We start from the raw sequence: 15316 nt of genomic DNA, 5'->3' as shown, positions 1-15316 counted from the left end.
AACAAGCAGATTCCATATTCTTAGATTTCTGGAAAGCATTTAATACACTCCCCACTGCAGACTGTTAACGAAGGTACACGTAGGGACAATAGCTTGGCAGATATGTGAATGGCTCAAAGTTTCTTAAGTAACATAAACCAGTAACTGTCCTTGATTGTGAGTGTTCATCAGAGACAATGGTATCGTCAGGCGTGCTCAAGGGAAGTGTGTTCGGACCACACTTATTCTCTACACACGCAAATGACATCACATGCAGAAATCTGCTGCTCTTTGGTGATAATGTTGAGATGTATGGGAAGGTGTCACCATTGAGTAACTGTATGAGGATAGAAGATAACTTAGACAAAATTTCTAGTTGGTGCAAAGAATGACAACTGGCTCCAAATTTGGATAAATTTAAGTTAATGCAAACGGCCAGGATATGCAATGTCAAAGGTTACAATATGGTATTAGTAGTGTACTGCTTGAGACAGTCACATTTATTAAATATTCAGGGGTAACATCCAAAAGTGATAGTAAAAAGAATGAGCATGTAAGGATGGTAGTGGTGAAGGTGAATGGTCAACTGTACGTAGAACATTGGTGTGATCAATTAATGAGTACTGATCGAGTGTCTAGGATCCCCCCCCTCCCCCCCCCCCCCCCAAGGTCCAAGGTCAGAATAAAGGAAGAAATTGATGCAATTCACTACAGGGCTATAGATTTGTTATCTGTAGAGTCAATCAACACACAGGTGTTATGGATATGCTTCATGAGCTCAAATGGGTTGGCCTGTGTGTCTCATTGATACAGATAGTCACACCATAGCTGCAACTGCAATGGAGAAGTATCTCTGTAGGAACCAGACAAAAATGTGGTTCCTGAGGACAGCTAGTCGCATTTCCAGTAGTTGCAGAAGGCAACATCTGGATGATTGCCTCATTTGGCCTCATAATGTTACATAACATACCCTTGCTGTGCTGGTACTGCAAAAAGTTGAAAGCACGGGCAAATTACAGCTATTATTTCTCTGGAGAGCATACAGCTCCTCTGCATAGGTAATGGTGATGGCACTCTCCTGGATGAAATATTCCAGAGGTAAAATAGTCCCTCATTTCAGTCTTCAGGCAGGACTACTTAGCAGGATGTTGTCATCAAGAAAAACAACATGGGCTCTCTAGGGAAGGGTTGGAGTATGTTAAGTTATTTCCATTGATCAGATGGGTATGTTAATGAATCTGAAAAGCGAAATGGTTAGCTGCCCATTTCAAATATAGGGAATTAATGAAGCATGGTGGCAGGAATAATAGGCTTTTCTATTACAGGAGTACAGTTATCAACAAAAAAACCAAATAGGAGGTAACGAAGAACTAGGTATAATAATGAATAAGAAAACAGGGGTGTGTGTAAGCTTCATGATCAGCATAGTGAGCACATAATCGTAGCTATTACAGACATTAAGGCAATGCCCACTATGGTAGTACAAACACACACACACACACACACACACACACACACACACACACACACACACACACACTACCTATGCCCAAGGGAGGACTTGAACCTCCAACGGAGGAAGCCATGTGAACTGCGTCAAGGCGCCTCAGGCCACACAGCTACCCTGTATGACAGTGTGTATGGCAACTAGCGGTTTGTAAGATTGATAGAAAACGTGATGGAATCAGAAATGTTGCACAGATATTTAAACGAGACCAAAAACTAATTGTGTTGAGTGAATGTATTTGGTAGTAGGGAAAGGAAGCGAACAAAATATAGGAGGAGGTCATAGACCAGTAGAATTTTACATACGGCATAATTCTGTCATCGCTAACTCTTGGTTTAATAAGATTCATGAATGATGACTCTACACGTGGAAGAGACTTGGACACATGGCAAGGTTTCAGACTGATTATGCAAGGGTGCTATAGATATTTTGACACCTGATTTTACATTGTGAAACATTTCCATGGCAAGATATGAGGTTTGACCCTATTTTATTGCTTATGAGTACAAATTAAAACTTGAGGGATGACATGTATGTGGCAACTTATGGACATCAGCCGTGAATAAACTGAAAAGGATCAGAGACTGTTGGGAGTTTCAGAAGGAGCATTAGGCAATGTTCATCTTGAACATGGGAAGAGAATGCAGCTGAAGAAGAAGGGTAGCTTTGAGACATGAAATAGGGCAGGAAACAGAAGATCAAATACGCATAAAACAAAAAACTTGATAACACAGGGCATCTCAACTTCAATTTACAAAAGAAGGAAATATCAAAATATGAGAAATTAAGCAGGCAAAAGGGAATAATGACATCTAAAAAATGAGACTGGCAAAAGGTGTAAAGATGACAGGCAGGAATGGCTAGGGGGCAAATGTAAAACTGTACAGACCAGTCATATTAAAGTGACAATCTGTAAAAAGCCTGAATGACCATTTTTTGCAGTGCAGAAAAGCAGGAAGAAAATCATTGAAATTCTGAAAGATACCAACAGGGATGTGGAGCCAGGCCAATTCCAATACAGCAGCCACATATCTAGGTGTTTTAGTTGAGGATCCATAGCACAAATAAACCAACTAAGGTGGTCCCACGGATTTGCTATCAGTTTTAAATCCATACATGCCACTGGATATCTATCTGATGGAGCTTAAAACATAATTCATCTGAAAGGACTGCATGTTTCCACTCATGAGAAGAATATGGGATTCCTCAGAAACTTTGGTCGGTGGAAGAGGGGTCAAAGTAAGGTATTTCTGAGGTACTTCATGCACCTTTTACCATGTGATATCTTCAGAAGACATGGTGGCTCAATGGTTGGCATCATGGCTTCTTAATTTTGCACTCTATGTTTGAAACCCCATTATTACTTACTTTCAGTTTTATTTATGTACCCATGCCTGTAGAACATTACTCTATGTATGTTTTCCATTATACGCTACTATAACATTGTTCTTATTTGTCCACTAATTTGTATGTCAAGTGAATTTATTTTAAAAAAGAACAAAATTATTTCTGTGAAATTCCTGTAGTGTATCTTGATGTTTCTTTCCTTCGTGAGATTCACACATAGAAATGCCACTTTGGTAAACTTACCTTCACATGACACTTGTGCCATTCAGAAAATCTGTGTTTTCAATGGTTCTGTGATTAGTCTTATCCATGGAAATGCACAAAATCCTCATGATGAAAAACAATATGAATAACACACAAGAAATTGAAAAAGATTGTAGCCCCTCAACGTACCATACACATGTTACATAATACATGTGTGTGATGTATTGTGATATCCATTTGTGATTTTACAATTAATATGCCTTTATACTCCTAATTTCATAAGAAAGATGCTTTCAGTAACCTACTACGGACATGGGTAGATAAATAAAATAAAAACTATAAAAATAAATAAATAAAAACAACCATTAGTTTTCAAATACAGTTTTCAAATTACGAACGATGACCTTAACCACTGAGCCACTATCTATTCTGAAGATTTTCTGAGTTAAATGGTACAGTAACTATCTACTGATAAGCCGAGACAAGTGTTCGCTTATTTTGACTCCTCTTTCGCTGAGTGAAGTTCATGGAAAGTCAGGTGATGGCACTTGCTGTTTCTCATTACCAGTGGAAGTCCAGTTGCAGTGGTTGCATGCTAATTCCAGCTTTTGTCGCCAATAAACAGCACTCGGCATGGGTGCATGAACCAGGTACCTGCTGCTCTCTTTCCACATAACAACAATGGTTTCACTGTTCCCTGCATCCTCAGAACGTGGTTTACAGACCCTCTACTGCCAGTTCTGCCAACTGCCTTTGTGACATAGGCGGTGATGATGACGTTTTGTTTGTCGGGTGCTTAACTGTCCAGTCATCAGCACCACTAGAAAGCCCAATTTTTTACACAATCCAATTTAGCCATTGCCATGAATGATGATGATGAAGTAATGAGTACAAAACAAATACAGAGTCCCTGGACACAGAAAATCCCTATGCAGCCAGGAATAGAACCCAGGATCCTGTGATACAGAGGCAGCAACATTAGCCACTGGACCATGAGCTGTGGACTAACATAGGTGGGGGTTACATTAATGTGATGATACCATGCACAACCACAAGAAGCATAGATACTCCTTATAACAAGATTAGACACACCTTTGCATAAAAGTAGAGAAGAGATGAAATACAGGCTGGCAATGGCAAGGAAACACATCTGAAATACTGGAATGGAATTTGTTAACATCTAACTTAAATTAAGCTCTAAGGATATCTTTTCTGAAGCTGTTTGTCTGCAGTGTAGCCTTGTATGAAAGCGAAATGTGGGTGATAGGCAATTCACATAGAACAGAATGGAAAAGAAGCTTTTGGAATGTGATGCTACAAGAGAATGCTGATGATTGGATGTCAGGATTGAACAAAAATAAAGAGGCACTGAATGAAATTGGGAAAAACAGAAATTTATGGCACAACACCTCTGGTTGAAAGAAAACATTTATTGCATCCTCAAGGCATTGTCAATTTGGTAATGGAAGAAAGTGTGGAGCATAAATATTGATGAAGGAGACCAAGGCTCGAATACAATAAGCAGGTTCAAATGGATGAAGGTTGTGATAGGCGTGCAGTGATGATGACACACACGATAGACTAACATGGAGAGGTGTATCAAATTAGCCTTCAAACTGAGGACCATGACAACCACAACAACAACAAGTCATTATTATTGAACAGATATTGTCAGAAACATTAAACATTAAGCTAATATTCATTAATATCGCAACTTTTAGTTTTATCTCTCTTCCACTGGGGGTGTTTTCGAATGGAGAATTGAGGACAACATTGTTCCCACAAGTCGAAGACAAAAAAGAGTCCGCTCAGAGCTCAGAATGCCTGAGCAAATCTAGCTAAATTGAGCTGAGACTGGTATCCCTGATATTGCTCAATAACAATAATGCTTGTCTAACAAGTATTTTGCCTCAATATTAATCCTCGTAATCCACTTGCAGTTCACTTCAATGATCCTTTTCCAGAGAGATCCTATCAACCACACAAAATGGCGAGTGGAACTAGTACATTTGTTCTCTGAAAGGCGTTATGTTCTTGCACAGAGCAACTTAGGAACCAACCGATGCCAGCAAAGAGTTTCTTGTAACAAAGAAGCTGTATCACTTGCACTAGACCTCTGGTCTCATGCCAACCATAAGAACTGGATCAGGAACTTTAACAATGCTGTAGTATTTATGGTAGTGACTTCTTGGATGTAAAACTGCGTGTTTAGAAATGAAAGTCGGTGCTCTAGAAATGTCAACTAATGACCAGTGTAGCTAGGTGGGAAAGAGTAAACAAAGAATTTAAATGACTGAGGCAGAAACTCATCAGTATGTGAAACAGGTATGGCAAGTTACACTATTAACAGCAGCCTAAAAGTTGCAGTTCGGAGGCTTTGAGCAATCACCCGATTCATTTGCATAAATGAATGAGAAAATGAGAAAAGTGTCACTTCATTCCCACATGTGTACATGCCCCTTAGTAACAGTGAGGAAATTTGATAAATCTCCAATACATCAAAATGCTGCAATTTCGTAAGGGAAAAATAAGATGCAAGACCCTAAAAACCTCATTCTAAAATCTGTCTGAAAATTAGTTGGAAGAAATGTTTGGAAAACTTCCCACAACATACAGTGTAACATCTTTGAAAAAATTCCCTCAGCTGTTTTCATTTTACCCTAAATATCTACTGGTTATAGTTGTGGACCATCTTCATAGGAGTGAATGAGTACAAAATGGAATAAAAGTACAAAATGGGGCTAGTAATGTACATTAAAAGATATAAAATTCGTAATAGGTACATAAACAAAATCTACTCATGAATACTTACAATGCAAAACAGGTCATGTGACTACATCATTTCTTTTATGGCTTATAGAAAATCTAAAACGTCATAATAGATATAATAAAAGAACACAACCTGTCCCATAAAAGTCTAACAGAGGTGTCCTAAATATAACAAAAGTTGATGTAGCGATGTACAAAGAGGCGAGAGCTATACAGCATAATCTCTGTAATATAAGCCAAGGACCATATCAAAACACCTTCTACATAAAATGTTCAGCCTACTCAATAGCCAGTATGTCCTCATTCGGCATGGGTAACAGTAACGAACCATCATTGCATGGAAGTAATGAGGCCTCGGTAGGTGGCTGCAGAGAACTGGCTCCACACCTGCACATACAATTACCCGTAAAATCAGGAAGGCAGGGCACTGAGCTCTGACGCCATATCCTATCATGTCCCAGATATGTTTGATCAGGTTCAGACCTGACTAGATGGATGGTCAGCATATCAGTTGGAACATGAATCTGTGTTCTTCAAACCACTCCATCACACTCGGAGAATTGTGAAATGGTGAACTATCGTGTTGAAAAATGCTACTGCCTGTATGTTCATACTTGCAAAACATTAAAAGACTAAAACATTAAAAGAAACAAGACATCAGAAGATACTTCAAGAGCATTGGAACTTCGTGAGCCATACAAAATGTGCACATTTAAAATGCATACTTAAAGGGCACATTCGTATGTTCAGATTCCCAATGAAGTAGGCCTCAACCTGATATTAAGCTTTCCAGTGTTGTTTTCGGGATGTAAATTTTCTTGGACAACCAGTACTGTAATATCTCATGTTTGGTTCTTTATTATGGCATAATGCCATACGTGATACAAGATTACAGAGTGCACTCTAGCCAATAGTATGGAATTAAACACTTTGTTTCAAATACATTGATTGCCTCAGTGGAAAAGATTAATAAAAGCTGGATTTTTTTAGCAAACCGACAAAAATAACTTCACTGTTCTGCAAGGCGATTTATGCTTGCCTGTGAGAAATGTGGAAATAAAATCTGAAACTAGTAACATATTTTAGCCTTCCGTAATTATATGAATCTGTTTAATTTCCTTGACAGCTTCCTGCAACAGAAATCTGTTTTATTTTTATTTGACATGAGAGCAGTAAATGACGAGGAAACAGCAAAATCACTAAATGTATACATGGATCACGTGGAGATGACCTACATCCTCATTATAACTCAGATTGCTCTGTGCATCAGCCCCGGATCTACGATATTTCCAAACCGGGCAATAGTAGATAGTGGCACCCTCTCCCCAACCCTTCCCTTGAGCATTTAGGAAGACGTCAAAAATTTAAAAACTCTAACTTTAAAAAATATGCTCATTTTGTGACGCATATCTTTCTGAAGAGTCTGATACATAAACATGTGTGTTCGAGGAATTTTAAGACATGTTATTTGGTCTTAAGTGTGCCAAAATGCAGTGCCATGCCTCTTCACACAGCATTCTTCAATCACACATCACTGTATTTCGCTCTGTGGAATTGAAACGTGTATATTTTGTAATAGATGCAATCAAACTATATTCAAGACAGTGAAAATTAAAATGTCCTGAGGTGCCTCTTCTGCTCGCAGTCGGCCTGTTTGACATCCTGCCTCTATCTTTCTTTAAATCTAGCAATCAATACCAGATGGGATTATTTATAACCGGGAGACCAAGAACTCTTCAGAAAATTTACACTCTTTATTGCCTATTAGCTAATAACTTGCTGTTTTGTGTGACATAAAATTAAATATACACTCCTGGAAATTGAAATAAGAACACCGTGAATTCATTGTCCCAGGAAGGGGAAACTTTATTGACACATTCCTGGGGTCAGATACATCACAGAACCACAGGCACATAGACACAGGCAACAGAGCATGCACAATGTCGGCACTAGTACAGTGTATATCCACCTTTCGCATGATGCAGGCTGCTATTCTCCCATGGAGACGATCGTAGAGATGCTGGATGTAGTCCTGTGGAACGGCTTGACATGCTATTTCCACCTGGCGCCTCAGTTGGACCAGCGTTCGTGCTCAACGTGCAGACCGCGTGTGACGACGCTTCATCCAGTCCCAAACATGCTCAATGGGAGACAGATCCGGAGATCTTGCTGGCCTGGGTAGTTGACTTACACCTTCCAGAGCATGTTGGGTGGCATGGGATACATGCGGACGTGCATTGTCCTGTTGTAACAGCAAGTTCCCTTGCCGGTCTAGGAATGGTAGAACGATGGGTTCGATGACGGTTTGGATGTACCGTGCACTATTCAGTGTCCCCTCACGCCGCACGTGTTGAGCAATTCGGCAGTACGTCCACCCGGCCTCCCGCATGCCCACTATACGCCCTCGCTCAAAGTCCGTCGACTGCACATACGGTTCACGTCCACGCTGTGGCGGCATGCTACCAGTGGTAAAGACTGCGATGGAGCTCCGTATGCCATGGCAAACTGGCTGACACTGACGGCGGCGGTGCACAAATGCTGCGCAGCTAGCGCCATTCGACGGCCAACACCGCAGTTCCTGGTGTGTCCGCTGTGCCGTGCGTGTGATCATTGCTTGTACAGCCCTCTCGCAGTGTTCGGAGCAAGTATGGTGGGTCTGACACACCGGTGTCAATGTGTTCTTTTTTCCATTTCCAGGAGTGTAGGATATATAAAAGCAGTAGAGACAAGCAAGACAGTACACATTACTTCAATCCATAGCTCCTAGCGTTTTTTCTCTCTAATCTTGCTACAGCTTTACATGGCCTACTTTCCTTTCTGCCAAAGAATCTGTTACCTCATCAAAGTTCATCAAAAGTTTTGCTACATGAAGAAATCGGAATGTCTGTTTCTAACACTGAAAAAGCTGTTAATACAAATAGTACACAAGACTGGTGTGGTTCCTCGATCTGCTTATGTCTATTTTCCACTGTCTGCTAGATAAAACAAAATAAGCTTTCCTAATATTGTAGCAATTTTAACACACACCAAATACATGAAATGGTCATTTTTATAACATGATAGAATATAATTCACAAAGTACCAATATCAATGCCTATTGGGCCTACATGCAAAAAGCTTTATACTAGGAAATAGTTTCACATTTCATTCATATGCTACAGTTTCTCAAGCACGAGATCAGAAAGTAGTCGTACGAAATTTTTATATAAATTTGGGATCGCCATATTCTTCCACAAATTATGTGATGTTCCCGTTTCTTCTACTTCCTCATTCTAACAGACAATCTTTTCATCACTAATTATGCAATATGCCTGCCATTGTCAAAATTTATTCGCCAGTTAACTTCGCTAACCCTGCCACAATTACCGATTTAGTCATCCTGTGATTATTTTCTGATTTTACTTATACCATTGATTTGATAGGCTTAACTACAAGAAAATGGTTTGATATTTTTCCTTCTTATTTGTTGGTAACCTATTTATGTGCTTATTGTTCAGTCTTGTATTTTGGTACAGACATTCACTGCAACACATCTTTATTTGTCATTAATATTATCATAACTTTATTTACTCTCTCTTTTTGACTGTGCTTGTGAGAAAAGTGCTGCAAAAGATTTAGTTGAAGGATTTGAGCATGTGCATATCATTTTCAGGTGAATCTGAAAATTGAAGTTGTACAAGTGACCAAGGATGACCCTAATGTAAACAAGGCATTAATAGGAGTGCTGAAAAGCAAGCTCAAAGTTGAAAGTAGTCCAGAGGATCCCAGGCTTCTGGACTTTGGGACATGTTGCTTACGCGCAGTGCATGGTACTATAAAGACATATTGTACTACGGTTGACTGGAGTCTTGTTCAGTTTCTGAGAGCTTCATGTAATCTATTTAAAAATTTTCCCCTCCAACATTGTTAGTTACAACAATATTACCAGCACTACTGTTTTCCCACATTAGTTTCGTGATGATTGGTGGGGGGAAAATAAAGTGGTGTCAGTATAGGATCAGCAAATATTTAACAGATGCCTATACATGTGTGAAGGAGGTAGGAAGGGTATATGAAGGAACAACCCAAAGCCTAAGGTTGCTATTGGAATTCCTAAAAGTCGCAGCTACCCCTCTGGATTACCCTTGACATTGAGCTTGCTTTTCAGCTCTTTTAGGGATACTTTGTTAACATTAGGGTCATCTATGAACACTTGAACAACTTGCCTTTTCATATTTATCTCACATTGGGATACACCTGCTACACTATTCCAAAAACATAGAAATAGATCGAACTTAATGATTATGACAACACTGGCACAACAATCTCCTGTAGTTCTTTAGTGAAAACGGCTCCAGTCTGTACGCAATGCATTAATTCAATTTTGACTTTTGAAGCTGGCTTTTTGAGGCAGTTTTATGTTCGGAAACACATCTAATAAGATATTAATAAGCTGCCAAAGTCTAAAGGTGAGTGGTGTATGTAGAAGCCAACAGACACAAATACACTTCTGCTTTTATCATGGCATTCCTCTGCATATAATCCAGTATTGAAGTATTGTTGGGCATCATCCAGGAGTTCCTGCAGCAAGTGCTTGATGCAAGTGCTTTGCGGAACCACCTGGTTACTGGAACACACCGCAACAGCATGACACACTCCCCGCTTGTGCGACAGCGAACTACAAATACATGGAAGCTAATTAGAAATACCATTTTTCTTCATTAAAACTGATAATTTTATTTTCCAGTGCGCTTGCTGAATCATGGGCACTCTCAGGATTGTCTTTTCCAGTGTTGGAGTTGATGATCAGCTGAGTGCAGTCAGAGGTGGTAGGCAGTACTGCTGAGGCTATGTTAAATGCAGTATCATTGGAGCCAGGGCTATTTGTGGCAAATAGCTTTGATGTAACACTATAACCTTCCAACTAGCCTTCAGCCCAGCATGCTTCTTTTCCTTATATGGCTGAACAAGGTCTACTTGCCTATACTGCTGAATGGAAAGTTGGTTTTAGAGAGCATGAACCAAAGTGAGAATTTTTCAGATATGTCCCCTCTGCAACCTACCAAAATTCTGGATTCTCTGTACAATGAGAACTGAATCCATAATTTCAAATCCTTGAGTAGGCCACAAGGTAGCACAGTAACATGCGGCCAAGAGTTCACACACATATAGTACACTACTAAAACAAAACTAGTGGTCTCAGCTTTTCCTTTCTCATGTTCAACTTCCACCACACTCCCTGACCTAGATCTCTACTTGAGCAGGTCCAAAGTATGGAAATAAAATCTTATTTATATGCTTATGACTGAAAGTTTATGTTGACTATAACCCACAGCACCTGCAGGAAAGTTAGACAGACAGCAGAATGACACAAAGAGTCACCTTGCCCCATGACCAAGGCACCTACTCGCAGTCTCCACTAACCCTTCAGCTACTTGCATTGCAATGTTCCCCTTGCAGGCTTTAAGTCAATGCTAACCAAACCAACAGTTGCATAACAATGCCCAATGGTTGCTTGTTAGTGTCCAAATTACACTATTTTGTGCTAACACTAATGATCTACAATCAATCTTACTGATACACAATGCAATCAGATAGATGGGTGTTTGCATGTGTATATCCAAAACAATGTACCAAACTCAAATCCATCAACCTCTAGTATCCTTGGTTGAAGATAAATGGATTCAAATAGACCACGAACTGCCCTAAAAAGCACGTCTTTGTGATACCATCGTGTTAACAAAGAAGGGATACATTTAACAGATGTAAATGTAAATCACACCAAATACTCATCACACATCCTTGTTGGCCACATGGTCGTATATGTACAAAATCACGACAACAACAAACCAGAGTAGGATGGTCAGGCTGCAGTGACAGGCATGCAAACCATTCTATCCCAACAACAAACCTGAAACTTCCTGGCAGATTAAAATTGTGTGCTAAAGCAAGCCTCAAACACAGGACCTTTGCCTTTTGCTGGCAATTGCTCTACTGACTGAGCTACCCAAGCTTGACTCATGACCCATCCACACAGCTTTCATTCTGCCAGTACCTGATCTTTTAACTCTCAAACTTCATGGAAGGTCTCCTGCTGAACTTGCGGGAGCAGCGCTCTTGGAAGATGAGACTGAAAGGTAGGAGGTATGGTTCTGACACAATAGAAGCTTGGGTAACTCAGTTGGTAGAGCACTTATCAACAAAAGGCATGGTTCCAAGTTCGAGTCTCAGTCATACACACAATTTTAATCTGCCAGGAAGTTTCATATTAGTGCACACTCCACTGCAGGGTGAAAATCTAATTCTAGATCAACAAACCTCCACACAGTGTGTCTGGAATCAGCCAGGCTGGGCTGGCTGGTTGACTAGTCACTGCATTGGACAGAGTGAAACGGTTGAGGGGTGCTAAACCCCACTGGCGGTCAGTCTCACAGCACTAAGTTGAAGGTGAACAGTGATTGATCAATTGATTGATTACCTGAGATGGGTTATGGGACCAAATGGCGAGGTCATGACTTCTGCGAATGTGAAGTTAATCAGGGCCTGCTAAAAGTGGAGGGATCCAGTCAGATGAGTCAAACTATAAAATAATGAGCATTAAACACACACACAGAAAAAGACATGAAAGGTGAGACCAAATCTAAAAACTGGAAAAAAGGGGGAGGTTATGGGGCCACAGACATGGAAGACTGGAAAGGAAATCCCAACCACAACAACCTGCCCCTGCCCCAAGACTAAAGTAGAACCTTACATCTGAAAATAAAGACCACTTTCATGGAGGGAAACGAGGACCAGTTCAACCAGTTTAAGGAATCAGGAAGAGTATACTTAGCACAAAAGGACAAAAGAAGGGGGGATTCCACCAATATGTGGGATACCATCAGTCTGGCTCAATAACAATGTTGTAGGAGTGGGATGTTATGTAGGAGAAAAAAGGGGGTGAGCCAGGTATGACTAATGTGTCGATGGAATAATACAGTGGACTCCTTCCAAGAGGAGCGAGGAAGAGCACCAAAACTGTAGTATACTCCTTGATTGTGCTGAGTTTATTACTGTGAGCAGTGGCACTCCATATGGCATTTCACTTTTGGGAAAAGAGAGATTTGATGTAGATCCGCATATCCGCAGCTGGAATCATGAAAGGAAATGGAGAATAAGCCAAATGGTGAGCCAGTTCATTCCCTGGGATGCCTACACGATGTGGGGCTCATAGAAAGACAACTGAACAGGTGGCATGCCCAAAGGCAGAGAGAAGGTTATATAGCAGAGACCAAAGGGTGATGAGAGTATCATTAGTCGATAGTCTGCAAGTTGCTCATTGAATCTGAAAAAAAATCAAAACAAAAATGAGGGCCTTGTGAATGGCTAGAAGTTCTGCTGTGAACACACTACATGACCCCAACAATAAATGGTGTTCAAAGCCAGTAGAAGATGTGAAAGTTTATTCCACCTTAAAGACTGTCTTAGAACCATCGATGTAAAAGATAGTGGCACCCTGGAACACTGCAAGGATGGCATATACAAGACAGTGGAAAACTATAGGATCAACAGAGATCTTAGGACCCTGGAATAGAGTGGTCCTAAACCATGGTCTAGGCACCATCCAAGGGGGGTGGGGGTTATGGAAGGAAAGGTGCAGGGTGCAGTCCAACGAGTGGAGATGGAGATGTCAACAGAAGGAAGTGACACACTTGCCAACTGGCAATCCCATCTGTGAGTGGAGAATCCCTCACTGCAAAGAGCACAGGGTACACAGGATGGTCAAGGAATTGGTGAATGGTGATTGCATAAGAAACAAGGAGTTGGCTGTGTTCCATGTGTAGAAGGGGAATATCCACTTCTGTGAGCAGACTATCTATGTGACTAGTGTGAAAGGCACCAACAGCCAGATGTGCACCACAATGAAGGACTGGCTCAAGCAGTTTCAAAGTGGAAAGATCTGCTGAGCCATAAACCTGACTACCATAATCTAGTCTGCACAAGACCAAAGCACAGTAAAGATGGAGAAGACAGCAATGGTCTGAATCCCAAAATGTCAGGGCAAGGAGACAGAGCATTAAGCTTCCACATACATCTATGAATTCTTTGGGTGGTGAATGTGGGGCTGTGCTACAACATTGAGTTGGTGGTTGCCTAAATAAAGTTCTGAATAGGGGTGTACTGTAGGCTGATGACAAAAATACATAAACCACGTTTTCGAAGGAGAAAACTGGAAACCATGAGATATGGCCCATAAAGACATCCATAGGATGGTGTCTTGAAGCCAGTGCTCAGGAGATACTAGCGAGTGGGAGCTGCACCAGATGCACAAATTGTCAACATACAATGCCGGGGTAACCAGAGGCCTCACAGAGGTCACAACACCATTGATGGCAATGAGGAAGAGCATGATGTTGAGCACAGCACCCTGTACGATACAGTTCTCCTGAATCTAAGGGGTGCTGAGTGAAGTGCCAAATTCCAACATGGAATGGCTGGTGAGATAAGAAGTCGTAGATAAAAACTGGAAGAGAACCACAGAAGCCCATCTCATGGACGGCAACTTAAATGTGATGGCACCAAGCCATGTCATATACCTTATGTAGGTCAAAGAAGACTGCAACAAGATGCCAGAGGTGGGTAAATCCTGTCAGGTGGCTGTTTCCAATTGAGTAAATGGTCAGTTGGATATTGTACTGTCTGGAAGCTACACTGAATCGGGGAGAAAAGGCCCTGAGATTCGAGTACCCAACATAATCTGAAGTTCGTCATCCTCTCCAGCAGTTTGCAAAGTACATTCGTCAGGCTAATTTGGCGGTATCTGTCGAGAGGTGTTGAGTTCTTCCTGGTCATAAGGACAAGGATAACTATACCATCTTGCCATTGTGACAGAAAAGCACCCATGAGCCAAATGTGAGTGAAGACCATGAGGAGATGTTGCCTCTGGGGAATGTCAAAGTGTTGGATCATCTGGTTGTGGATGGAATCCGAGCCAGGGGCTGTGTCTTGTGAACAGGTAAGAGCCTGTAAGAATTCCCATACCATGGAGGGTTCATTACAGGGCTCAGCATGGTGTGGGATGAAACAATGGGGTGGAGGGAGGGGGGGTCTATTCAACTCTGTGTTTCTGCTGGAGAAAGGTAGGAGGACAGGAAGAGGACACTGATGCTGCCATGAAGTGTGTTGCGAGGTGTTCTGCAAGGACCAATGTGTCAGTGCACAAGCACCTTGAAGGTTAAGCCTCTGGACAGGTGACCATTGCTGGTGGCTCAGAAGGCAAGGGATCTTGCACCAAACCTGCAATGAAGAGGCATACATCCCCAGGGAGGAAATATAGCACTCCCAAAGTAATGAGCCTTAGCATGGAGACTCCTAAAAGCGAGGCGGTTGGTCTCTGAAGGGTGTCACTTTAATCTCTGCAGCGACCATCGGTGGTCCTGGACAGTGACTGTGACATTCTGGGTTCACCATGGTACTAGTAGATGACGAGTGGGACCTGTTGATAGGGGAACACCAGTGCCAGCAGCTTGAAGAATAGTGGCAGACACACCT

The 15316-nt window shown here is 41.3% G+C and overlaps 1 protein-coding gene and 1 long non-coding RNA gene across 7 annotated transcripts in view; one reads left to right on the top strand and one right to left on the bottom strand.

The window, feature by feature from the left end:
- The window catches only part of LOC126295455 (zinc finger protein 708-like), an 885643-nt gene that overhangs the window by 739846 nt on the left and 130481 nt on the right, over positions 1-15316 (bottom strand). Inside the window, exon 8 of one of the 6 annotated variants that reach the window (XM_049987987.1) lies at positions 12307-12331. The exons of the other annotated variants lie outside the window; for them this stretch is intronic. Coding sequence (XP_049843944.1) covers positions 12322-12331 — 10 coding nt within the window. The 3' untranslated portion in view covers positions 12307-12321. Of the gene's footprint in view, positions 1-12306; positions 12332-15316 lie in introns of those variants that run through there. 6 annotated transcript variants of the gene reach the window in all.
- LOC126295459 (uncharacterized) overlaps positions 1-15316 on the top strand; it is a 1097875-nt gene that overhangs the window by 989659 nt on the left and 92900 nt on the right. The window lies entirely within an intron of this gene.

This window comes from Schistocerca gregaria, chromosome 11, assembly GCF_023897955.1.
Source record: "Schistocerca gregaria isolate iqSchGreg1 chromosome 11, iqSchGreg1.2, whole genome shotgun sequence".
NCBI lineage: Eukaryota > Metazoa > Arthropoda > Insecta > Orthoptera > Acrididae > Schistocerca > Schistocerca gregaria.
Note: the sequence above shows the minus strand (reverse complement) of the source record. Positions and strands in the feature narration are given on the sequence as shown.